The following is a 12,117-nucleotide window of genomic DNA, read 5'->3' as shown; positions in this document are numbered from 1 at the left end:
TAAAACAATTCAAATGAGAAAACTAGTTTATCTTGTACACAAAATTTATCCGAAAACAAATGTGATAAATATCAAACGACAACTAATGAATGACAAATTAATTCTTGCCATAGGACATACATATACAGATTAGCGCATTAAAACATATTTGATATTTAAACACTACACACGAAAAGCTTGAGCCGGGACGGCGAAAGCGAGAAATGCAATGAGTTGAGATGACAAATGCTAATCTGTTTATCGCTATTTAACTTAGAATGACGACGTTGTCAATTTCATGTAAATTTCATTATCAACGCCACGCGCCTCTTTAGTTTCTAGCGATAATTTTCCATCTCAAGCGAGTTTTATGAATTATGAAAAATCATCACAAAAAAAATCAAAGGAATGCACAAAATAGCGATGATAAAATGTATTTAAGACTAAAAATATCAATCATTACACATCCAACATCCAAATGCATGGATTTAGTAAAACAACAGCATAAACAGAGAGAAGCACGACCTTATCTCTTTTAAAAAAACTTAAGTTTAAATCAGAATAGTAACAGCAATACATGTTATATACATGTATCTGTTAAAACGGATTGTGCATCTGAATGCTATGCAATCCTTTTGTCAACAGACAAAACTAGAGGCTATAAAGAGCCTGTGTCGCTCACCTTGGTCTATGTGAATATTAAACAAAGGAAGCAGATGGATTCATGACAAAATTGTGTTTTGGTGATGGTGATATGTTTTTACATCTTACTTTACTGAACATTCTTGCTGCTTACAATTATCACTATATTTAATGAACTTGGCCCAGTAGTTTCTGTGGAAAATGTTACCGATAGTAAAAATTTACAAATTTAATTGTGAAAAATTGACTATAAAGGACGATAACTTCTTAGGGGGTCAATTGACCATTTTGGTCATGTTGACTTATTTGTAAATCTTACTTTGCTGAACATTATTGCTGTTTACAGTTTATCTCTATCTATAATAATATTCAAGATAATAACCAAAAACAGCAAAATTTCGTTAAAATTACCAATTCAGGGACAGCAACCCAACAACAGGTTCTCTAATTCATCTGAAAATTTCAGGGCAGATCGATCTTGACCTGATAAACAATTTTACCCCCATGTCAGATTTGCTCTAAATGCTTTGTTTTTTTTAGTTATTAGCCAAAAGCTGCATTTCACCCCTATGTTCTATTTTTAGACATGGCGGCCATCTTGGTTGGTTTGGCAGGTTACGCCACATATTTTTGAAACTAGATACCCCAGAGATGATTGTGGCTAAGTTTAGATTAATTTGGCCCAGCAGTGTCAGAGCCTCAGAGGAGATGATTTTTGTAAAAGATATTTAAAATTTACGAAAAATGGTTAAACATTGACTTTAAAGGGCAATACTTCCTAAAAGGGTCAACTGACTATTTCGGTCATGTTGACTTATTTGTAAATCTTACTTTGCTGAACATTATTGCTGTTTACAGTTTATCTCTATCTATAATAATATTCAAGATAATAACCAAAAACAGCAAAATTTCTTTAAAATTACCAATTCAGGTGCAGCAACCCAACAACAGGTTCTCTGATTCATCTGAAAATTTCAGGGCAGATAGATCTAGACCTGATGAACAATTTTACTCTGTGTCAGATTTGCTCTAAATTCTTTGATTTTTGAGTTATAAGCCAAAAACTGCGTTTTACCCCTATGTTCTATTTTTAGCCATGGAGGTCATCTTGGTTGGTTTGGCAGATCAAGCCACACATTTTTTAAACTGGATACCCAAAAGAAGATTGTGGCCAGTTTGGATTAATTTGGCCAAGTAGTTTCAGAGGAGAAGATTTTTGAAAAGATATATAAAATTTACGAAAAATGGTTACAAATTGACTTTAAAGGGCAATAACTCCTTAAGGGGTCATTTGACCATTTTGGTCATGTTGACTTATTTGTAAATCTTACTTTGCTGAACATTATTGCTGTTTACAGTTTATCTCTATCTATAATAATATTCAAGATAATAACCCAAAAAAGCAAAATTTCCCTGAAATTACCAATTCAGGGGCAGCAACCCAACAACAAGTTGTCCGATTCATCTAAAAATTTCAGGTCAGATAGATCTTGACCTGATAAATAATTTTACCCCTGGTCAGATTTGCTCTAAATGCTTTGGTTTTTGAGTTATAAGCCAAAAACTGTATTTTACCCCTATGATCTATTTTTAGACATGGCGGCCATTTTGATTGGTTTGGCGGGTCACGCCACACATTTTTTAAACTAGATACCCATTGATGATTGTGGCCAAGTTTGGTTTAATTTGGCCCACTAGTTTCAGAGGAGAAGATTTTTGTAAAAGTTAACGACGACGGACGACGACGACGACGACGGACGACGACGGACGACGGACGCCAAGTGATGAGAAAAGCTCACTTGGACATTCAGGCCAGGTGAGCTAAAAAGGACATATAAAGGGAATGTCACATGAAAAAAAGGTTTCCACCGTAGAAATGAACAGAGATAACGATACTGAGACTTAATTTTCTTAAAAAATCATTACAGTGACTATAACTCTTTAGTTAGCTAACATTTTAGCTATATATAGTGTAAAAACAGGACATTTTGACAATGCCTTTTAAAATTTGAAAATGTGAAACACTGAATGAAAATGGTAAATGTATCAAAGAGACAACAACCCAACCAAAGAGTAAAAACAGCCGAAGGCCACCAATGGGTCTTCAACACAGCGAGAATATCCCACTATCACAGGCTGACTTCAGAGGTGTCTTGTATATATAATGCAGCGAATTATCATTATAATGCAACAACGTTTGTAAGGTTCATTTTGATTGGATAACGTCACTTTCTTACATGGCATCAATTGACAATTGATGTTATGGGACGTACGCGCAAGCGCAGACGGCATATGGCAGATTTTAAATACATGTTTTAACATTGTTTTCTGTCAGTTTCATTAGAATGGAGATGACAATATTGTATTTGAAGCTCCGACGGCATCAATTTTGGATTTGATGGTCGCAAATACCCGTTTACTGTCTCCGCTAACGCGTCGCCAGTAAACTTAATTTGCGACCATCAAATCCTCAATTGATGCCGTCGGAGCTTAAAATACAATTCAGTTATCTCCTAATTAGTTACTTTGCACGCAAAACATGTTAGGTAACCAAACTATCCTGTGGATATCCGTTTACTGTTTTAAGCACAATCCTTCTTCCTGGCCTGTACACACGTACTTGTTTATGTCAACTACCTAGATATTGTAAATTTCATAGTGTTGAGGGACTACATCTTTGTATAATTTGATAACAATACAAAATAATGGTAAGACCTTTTGTTACGTGTATAACTTTTATAAACTCGCGTTTTTTGTGTAATTTTAAAGTTTACTTAAAACTACATTTGACAGAGGAGAAATATAGTACTTCTGTCAAATCTTTTGTTTTTTGGTGGCCTTTAGATGGTTTGAAACTATTAAAACTCTATTTTTATGTTTCATCTGCGATTTTGGCAAATTCGGAATTAAGTTTATTTTTGCGGGAATTCAGGATTCGATGTTTGTTTACGCGTGCAATCGAGAAGACATTCCTCCTACCTTCTTTACAAACTGGAACTTAAATTTTAAGACTAAGTATTGGACAAGCTATCGATATTACGAGTCAAATCCTTATCTTCCATTATATCGTATACTGGCCTTTTATGGACATCGTAAAGACAGTATCAGCATTCGGCTTTTAGTATGCAACAAAATCAATCAATGTATACATAATTCATTCACGTTATGTGTGATTTTCATTTATATACATATAATTTAATTTTGGATGTAACGCGTCTTCTGTTTGGCTGACGTAATTTTTTTATGAGCCCATAGACATAATTTAGTCATGTGACCGTGACGTCATCAACGTTTTTTCATGGTTTCTACGGTGTAAGAATTAAATTATAAGAAATGACTGCAATATTTTTTCTGTCTATTCAAAATAACATAAAAAATGTTGTGCACACTGTTAAAAAACCGGCTACGCTCGTTATTCAGTGTGCACCAAATTTTTTATGTTATTTTTTCATAGACAGAAAAAAATTCCTTAAATAACATGTACTATATATTCACGTTTTAAAGGAGTCATTTTTGAAGAGAAGATGCTTTGTGATTGTTTTGGCATTGTATATATTTATACATTGCTCAAATGGTAAATCCTGTTCAGTCTCTGATTGGATGGACGAGCTATTCATTCCACAGTTTGAGTTCTGTGGATTAAATAACATAGGTAAGTAGTTCATAACAACTAGATGGGACATAGCAGGGGCGGATTGAATGGGGCTGGGTGCCCGGGCACCTTGTTCTGGGAAAAAAATGGTTTATGATAAAGGGAATCACTGAAGCATGACCGGAACGAGCCCCTCTTATGCAGCCAGCTGGCCCCCTCTTATGAAAATTTCTAGATCCGCCACTACAAAGTGTTATAGGCGTTGTTATCCGTCTCATCCGATTAATGTATTAAGAAGACATAAAACAAAACATAATATACATATTAACCAGAATAAACATCACGACACAGAGATATTCTATAAATTTTTGTTTCCACTTTTTACAATTGTATGACTTTAAGATTAATATTGCACCCTTTTCCCCTTTGAAGATGGTCTGGATAAGGGGAGGAGTCCTTCAATTCTTTATTCTTCAATATTTATACAATTATCCTTATTGTTTATTTATTCCATTTTGCCAATTTTGCTCTATTTCGTATACTTATTCTGTACATTTTACCCAATATTCTCTAGTCTGTTATCCCCACTCAGACCTTCTTTTCAGCTCAAGAGTACCTTTTTTCTTTATGTATCGATGCTAGGAATGTTTTAACTTCTTATTCCTGAAATACCTGAATACAAGTTATTAATATAAAAATAAATAAATGTGGTATTTTTAAAACAACAATCCACGAGAGCCCAAATGATGCAGAAATTAACAACTGTATGTTACTGTACGCACGGTTTCTAAATGACAATTCAAACGGGAAAATTCAACGCCAGCTGTTGTTTGAACAAAACAAAAAACGAAAAACAAATATGATTTACAGAAACTAGTACACTGAACCACTGAACTGAAGGGTTCTAACTTGCGACACTGAGGCAAATGCAAATTGTGGTGGAGTTTAATACGTTTCTGGCGCTAAACCATCCCTTTAACCTCGTACATCAGTGTAACCATTCAATTTCAGGTTTTACTGTGAGATATTTATCCTGATTTTCGTTACAGTTTTCAGAGGAACTGTCCAGAAAAGTTTCTTCACAGGAGCCAACAAAAAAATGTATGACATTCGAATAAATGAAGTTTTTAAGGTAATTTTTGCAAATCGATTAATTAATCAAAATGAAAAACGTTTACGAACATGAATGTTAGGTCTGTATAATATTTTTAACAGAACTGCAATGTTTTGTAATATATTAGCTTATAAAGATATATGAAGAAGTGGTATGAGTGCTAATGATACAACTCTCCATCCAAGTCACAATTTGTAAAAGTAAACAACCGGGATTCTGAAATCTATCAAATACTTGCCCCTAGACGTTAAATAAGCAGCAATGAATTCATCAATCTAAAGTCCGGGTATACATGTAGTTGTATTCTGGGGAAATTTAAATAGGCAATTGTACTGATTTATCATTAATTTTATTTGACCCTTAATATCTTACAGAGACCGAAGGAAGTCACTATATTTGCCAATTACACAGATGTTGTCCCTGGTGCTCTAGTTACGTTTTGGACAGATTACAATACTAGAGTCAAGTGCACCGTAGATCTGGAGAATCAAGTTGATTACTACATTTTCACGATGTATGGTAGGCATTGTTATTTTTACATTATATATATCTTTATTGCAAAATTACACCCATGAGGGTCAAACAATACAATGAAACAATGTACATAAAAGTTATGTACATGTAACTGAAGATAATTGTACAACTCATATGTGCATCTGCTCATTAACGGCATGTTCATTCGTCTCAACTCGGCCGATTCCGTACCAGAAGGAGAGTAGCGGATTCTACCGATGATTGCCGAATGTAACCATGTTCTACAATTCTCATTTTTAAAGGGATAATTCGCGATTTTTTTTCACTTTTCATCTTACTATGTTCATAATACCATAAAAAACATATTCACCAAGTTTCATTTCGATATGAAAAGTAATAAAGAAGAATACACTGTCCCGATTTTTATATACGATGGACCACAGGTATTTGGGGAATGGCCCCCTTTTTTTTTGGACCTCACTAAAATAAAATTTTGGCGTTTTTTTGGAAAATGACGCAGTCATTTTTCCATAACTGCCGACCTGAACTTCATTACATTTCTCTGCCGCCCGCGCTTGGTTTCGTATTTCCTATTTTCCATACAAACTGGAATCTGCTTGTGTTATGGCCCAAGACCACAATTAATGATCCCGCTTTTCGTTGTTCACGAATATAGTTCCCCTTAATTATAGTGTATTTTTTCTTTATCTTTTTTCTTTCCCTTTCTCATTCATTTCTTAGCTTTTCTGGGGTGGAAATGAAAGAAGAGAGCTGAAATAAACTTTTGGATGTTTTATTTTAACTGATTTTAACAAGGAAAGAGTGATTAGGCCAGGTGCAAAAAGGTTATATTTACACTTTTCGGAACATCTCTTGACTTGCCTGTAGGGGTATGGATGTGTATTGGCTAAATTTGTATGTTGGGTGAAAGCAATCTTTCTGAATTTTGGATATATTTTTGGACTAGTACTATATATGACACACACAAAAAATTGGACAAAAAGAATCGGTGCAATTTTTTTAATGAGACAAAAAGTTATAAAGAACTAATAGAGGAATTAATTGTGGTCTGTGGCCTAAGAGGTGCATTTCAGCAAATTTTGAAATTTTACTTTGACATCTTCTCTGAATGATCTAAAGGTATTAATTTGTCAAACTACATGAGAAGAAATGATTTTCACTTTCATTTGATAGAAATTTTGTGAAAAAGTCACTTTTCAGGTTAAAATGCCTAAAATGTAGCTTTTTCAATATTTTTAGTAGTTTTGCAAAACTGCATGCTTAATTTCTCTCTGAGAGTTTTTTTTCTGATATCTATTTGTGTTTGTGGTATTTATTTCAGTTCTCTTACTCATTTGTGAACTCTGCACACAAAAGAAAGTAGATAAAAAACATAAAAAGAGTGCAAAATGTGCTGTTTTTATAGTCTACGTCTAATGGTCAGTATATGCAGCAGGTGAAATGTGAAGTTCTAAGCACTTCAAATTTGTATTCCTAAACAGATTGCACTGAATCTATATCAAAAACACTTATTACTGGTTGTTTAACAATTTCTGTTTCACAGGCTACCTTTATTTTCTTCTGTTGGATAGCTAGTGGTTAAAATATTGGCCTTTTGAGGCTGAAATTTCATTCAGGTTATAAACAGTAAAGTTAATAAACTTTGCATCAGATCATACTGTCTACATATATAGTTGAAAGTGACATTCTTGTTACATCTAGGCTCCATGTTTTATCATATCTAAGCACAGATTTAAGTAAAAAGAAGCATATATTCATCTCCCATATCATTTATATGCTTTTTAATATGCAAACGTGGGGAACGGCCTAAATTGACAACCTGTTTTTTTAAGCAAGACATAGCTAAAGACCATTTTATCCACATGTGTTATGCTGTTTGAAACTTATATTTCCATTGAAAGTGCATTTATAACATGTTAAAGTTTTTTTGATAACTTAACAACTCCAGAAAATTGTTGTAAGGGAAACATATTACATTTGATATAAGGCCTCACTTTATTTGAAAACCTCTATTTTTTGGCACAGGCTCATATAAATTTACCTTCTGGCCATCTTTCATAAGTCTGATACATGAAGTATGCTTTCTGTTGCTTTAAATAGATGTTAACTGATACATAGAGACATTAAAAAGTGTTAGTTTTGGTTTCTTTTGGTTTTTAGCAGCTCAAATTTGATAGTTGAAATTGTTCTAATTCAACGCCACAATTTAGCACCCAAAATTCAGATATAAAAAATGCCTAATTTTTTTTATTTGGTATCATATGGCTTTGAAACTTTGTAAACTGTTTTATAATATACTTAGCTAAAATCATGCCAAGTGTTATTAGAATTGGTCAAGTTTTAGGCCCCTAATAGGCCCAAGACCACAATTAATGATCCCGCTTTTCGTTGTTCACGAATATAGTTCCCCTTAATTATAGTGTATTTTTTCTTTATCTTTTTTCTTTCCCTTTCTCATTCATTTCTTAGCTTTTCTGGGGTGGAAATGAAAGAAGAGAGCTGAAATAAACTTTTGGATGTTTTATTTTAACTGATTTTAACAAGGAAAGAGTGATTAGGCCAGGTGCAAAAAGGTTATATTTACACTTTTCGGAACATCTCTTGACTTGCCTGTAGGGGTATGGATGTGTATTGGCTAAATTTGTATGTTGGGTGAAAGCAATCTTTCTGAATTTTGGATATATTTTTGGACTAGTACTATATATGACACACACAAAAAATTGGACAAAAAGAATCGGTGCAATTTTTTTAATGAGACAAAAAGTTATAAAGAACTAATAGAGGAATTAATTGTGGTCTGTGGCCTAAGAGGTGCATTTCAGCAAATTTTGAAATTTTACTTTGACATCTTCTCTGAATGATCTAAAGGTATTAATTTGTCAAACTACATGAGAAGAAATGATTTTCACTTTCATTTGATAGAAATTTTGTGAAAAAGTCACTTTTCAGGTTAAAATGCCTAAAATGTAGCTTTTTCAATATTTTTAGTAGTTTTGCAAAACTGCATGCTTAATTTCTCTCTGAGAGTTTTTTTTCTGATATCTATTTGTGTTTGTGGTATTTATTTCAGTTCTCTTACTCATTTGTGAACTCTGCACACAAAAGAAAGTAGATAAAAAACATAAAAAGAGTGCAAAATGTGCTGTTTTTATAGTCTACGTCTAATGGTCAGTATATGCAGCAGGTGAAATGTGAAGTTCTAAGCACTTCAAATTTGTATTCCTAAACAGATTGCACTGAATCTATATCAAAAACACTTATTACTGGTTGTTTAACAATTTCTGTTTCACAGGCTACCTTTATTTTCTTCTGTTGGATAGCTAGTGGTTAAAATATTGGCCTTTTGAGGCTGAAATTTCATTCAGGTTATAAACAGTAAAGTTAATAAACTTTGCATCAGATCATACTGTCTACATATATAGTTGAAAGTGACATTCTTGTTACATCTAGGCTCCATGTTTTATCATATCTAAGCACAGATTTAAGTAAAAAGAAGCATATATTCATCTCCCATATCATTTATATGCTTTTTAATATGCAAACGTGGGGAACGGCCTAAATTGACAACCTGTTTTTTTAAGCAAGACATAGCTAAAGACCATTTTATCCACATGTGTTATGCTGTTTGAAACTTATATTTCCATTGAAAGTGCATTTATAACATGTTAAAGTTTTTTTGATAACTTAACAACTCCAGAAAATTGTTGTAAGGGAAACATATTACATTTGATATAAGGCCTCACTTTATTTGAAAACCTCTATTTTTTGGCACAGGCTCATATAAATTTACCTTCTGGCCATCTTTCATAAGTCTGATACATGAAGTATGCTTTCTGTTGCTTTAAATAGATGTTAACTGATACATAGAGACATTAAAAAGTGTTAGTTTTGGTTTCTTTTGGTTTTTAGCAGCTCAAATTTGATAGTTGAAATTGTTCTAATTCAACGCCACAATTTAGCACCCAAAATTCAGATATAAAAAATGCCTAATTTTTTTTATTTGGTATCATATGGCTTTGAAACTTTGTAAACTGTTTTATAATATACTTAGCTAAAATCATGCCAAGTGTTATTAGAATTGGTCAAGTTTTAGGCCCCTAATAGGCCCAAGACCACAATTAATGATCCCGCTTTTCGTTGTTCACGAATATAGTTCCCCTTAATTATAGTGTATTTTTTCTTTATCTTTTTTCTTTCCCTTTCTCATTCATTTCTTAGCTTTTCTGGGGTGGAAATGAAAGAAGAGAGCTGAAATAAACTTTTGGATGTTTTATTTTAACTGATTTTAACAAGGAAAGAGTGATTAGGCCAGGTGCAAAAAGGTTATATTTACACTTTTCGGAACATCTCTTGACTTGCCTGTAGGGGTATGGATGTGTATTGGCTAAATTTGTATGTTGGGTGAAAGCAATCTTTCTGAATTTTGGATATATTTTTGGACTAGTACTATATATGACACACACAAAAAATTGGACAAAAAGAATCGGTGCAATTTTTTTAATGAGACAAAAAGTTATAAAGAACTAATAGAGGAATTAATTGTGGTCTGTGGCCTAAGAGGTGCATTTCAGCAAATTTTGAAATTTTACTTTGACATCTTCTCTGAATGATCTAAAGGTATTAATTTGTCAAACTACATGAGAAGAAATGATTTTCACTTTCATTTGATAGAAATTTTGTGAAAAAGTCACTTTTCAGGTTAAAATGCCTAAAATGTAGCTTTTTCAATATTTTTAGTAGTTTTGCAAAACTGCATGCTTAATTTCTCTCTGAGAGTTTTTTTTCTGATATCTATTTGTGTTTGTGGTATTTATTTCAGTTCTCTTACTCATTTGTGAACTCTGCACACAAAAGAAAGTAGATAAAAAACATAAAAAGAGTGCAAAATGTGCTGTTTTTATAGTCTACGTCTAATGGTCAGTATATGCAGCAGGTGAAATGTGAAGTTCTAAGCACTTCAAATTTGTATTCCTAAACAGATTGCACTGAATCTATATCAAAAACACTTATTACTGGTTGTTTAACAATTTCTGTTTCACAGGCTACCTTTATTTTCTTCTGTTGGATAGCTAGTGGTTAAAATATTGGCCTTTTGAGGCTGAAATTTCATTCAGGTTATAAACAGTAAAGTTAATAAACTTTGCATCAGATCATACTGTCTACATATATAGTTGAAAGTGACATTCTTGTTACATCTAGGCTCCATGTTTTATCATATCTAAGCACAGATTTAAGTAAAAAGAAGCATATATTCATCTCCCATATCATTTATATGCTTTTTAATATGCAAACGTGGGGAACGGCCTAAATTGACAACCTGTTTTTTTAAGCAAGACATAGCTAAAGACCATTTTATCCACATGTGTTATGCTGTTTGAAACTTATATTTCCATTGAAAGTGCATTTATAACATGTTAAAGTTTTTTTGATAACTTAACAACTCCAGAAAATTGTTGTAAGGGAAACATATTACATTTGATATAAGGCCTCACTTTATTTGAAAACCTCTATTTTTTGGCACAGGCTCATATAAATTTACCTTCTGGCCATCTTTCATAAGTCTGATACATGAAGTATGCTTTCTGTTGCTTTAAATAGATGTTAACTGATACATAGAGACATTAAAAAGTGTTAGTTTTGGTTTCTTTTGGTTTTTAGCAGCTCAAATTTGATAGTTGAAATTGTTCTAATTCAACGCCACAATTTAGCACCCAAAATTCAGATATAAAAAATGCCTAATTTTTTTTATTTGGTATCATATGGCTTTGAAACTTTGTAAACTGTTTTATAATATACTTAGCTAAAATCATGCCAAGTGTTATTAGAATTGGTCAAGTTTTAGGCCCCTAATAGGTGCATTTCAGCAAATTTTGAAATTTTACTTTGACATCTTCTCTGAATGATCTAAAGGTATTAATTTGTCAAACTACATGAGAAGAAATGATTTTCACTTTCATTTGATAGAAATTTTGTGAAAAAGTCACTTTTCAGGTTAAAATGCCTAAAATGTAGCTTTTTCAATATTTTTAGTAGTTTTGCAAAACTGCATGCTTAATTTCTCTCTGAGAGTTTTTTTTCTGATATCTATTTGTGTTTGTGGTATTTATTTCAGTTCTCTTACTCATTTGTGAACTCTGCACACAAAAGAAAGTAGATAAAAAACATAAAAAGAGTGCAAAATGTGCTGTTTTTATAGTCTACGTCTAATGGTCAGTATATGCAGCAGGTGAAATGTGAAGTTCTAAGCACTTCAAATTTGTATTCCTAAACAGATTGCACTGAATCTATATCAAAA

General features: G+C 32.7%; 1 protein-coding gene across 1 annotated transcript in view; it reads left to right on the top strand.

Annotated features, from left to right (window-relative positions):
• Window positions 1–3,202: 3,202 nt before the first annotated feature.
• The window catches only part of LOC134692738 (uncharacterized), a 78,248-nt gene continuing 69,333 nt past the window's right edge, over window positions 3,203–12,117 (top strand). The window contains exons 1-4 of the mRNA XM_063553246.1: window positions 3,203–3,329; window positions 4,126–4,273; window positions 5,263–5,345; window positions 5,702–5,846. Coding sequence (XP_063409316.1) covers window positions 3,327–3,329; window positions 4,126–4,273; window positions 5,263–5,345; window positions 5,702–5,846 — 379 coding nt within the window. The 5' untranslated portion in view covers window positions 3,203–3,326. The remainder of the gene's footprint in view (window positions 3,330–4,125; window positions 4,274–5,262; window positions 5,346–5,701; window positions 5,847–12,117) is intronic.

Source organism: Mytilus trossulus, chromosome 12 (genome assembly GCF_036588685.1).
Source record: "Mytilus trossulus isolate FHL-02 chromosome 12, PNRI_Mtr1.1.1.hap1, whole genome shotgun sequence".
NCBI classification, from domain to species: domain Eukaryota; kingdom Metazoa; phylum Mollusca; class Bivalvia; order Mytilida; family Mytilidae; genus Mytilus; species Mytilus trossulus.
This window is presented reverse-complemented; position numbering and strand designations above follow the sequence as displayed.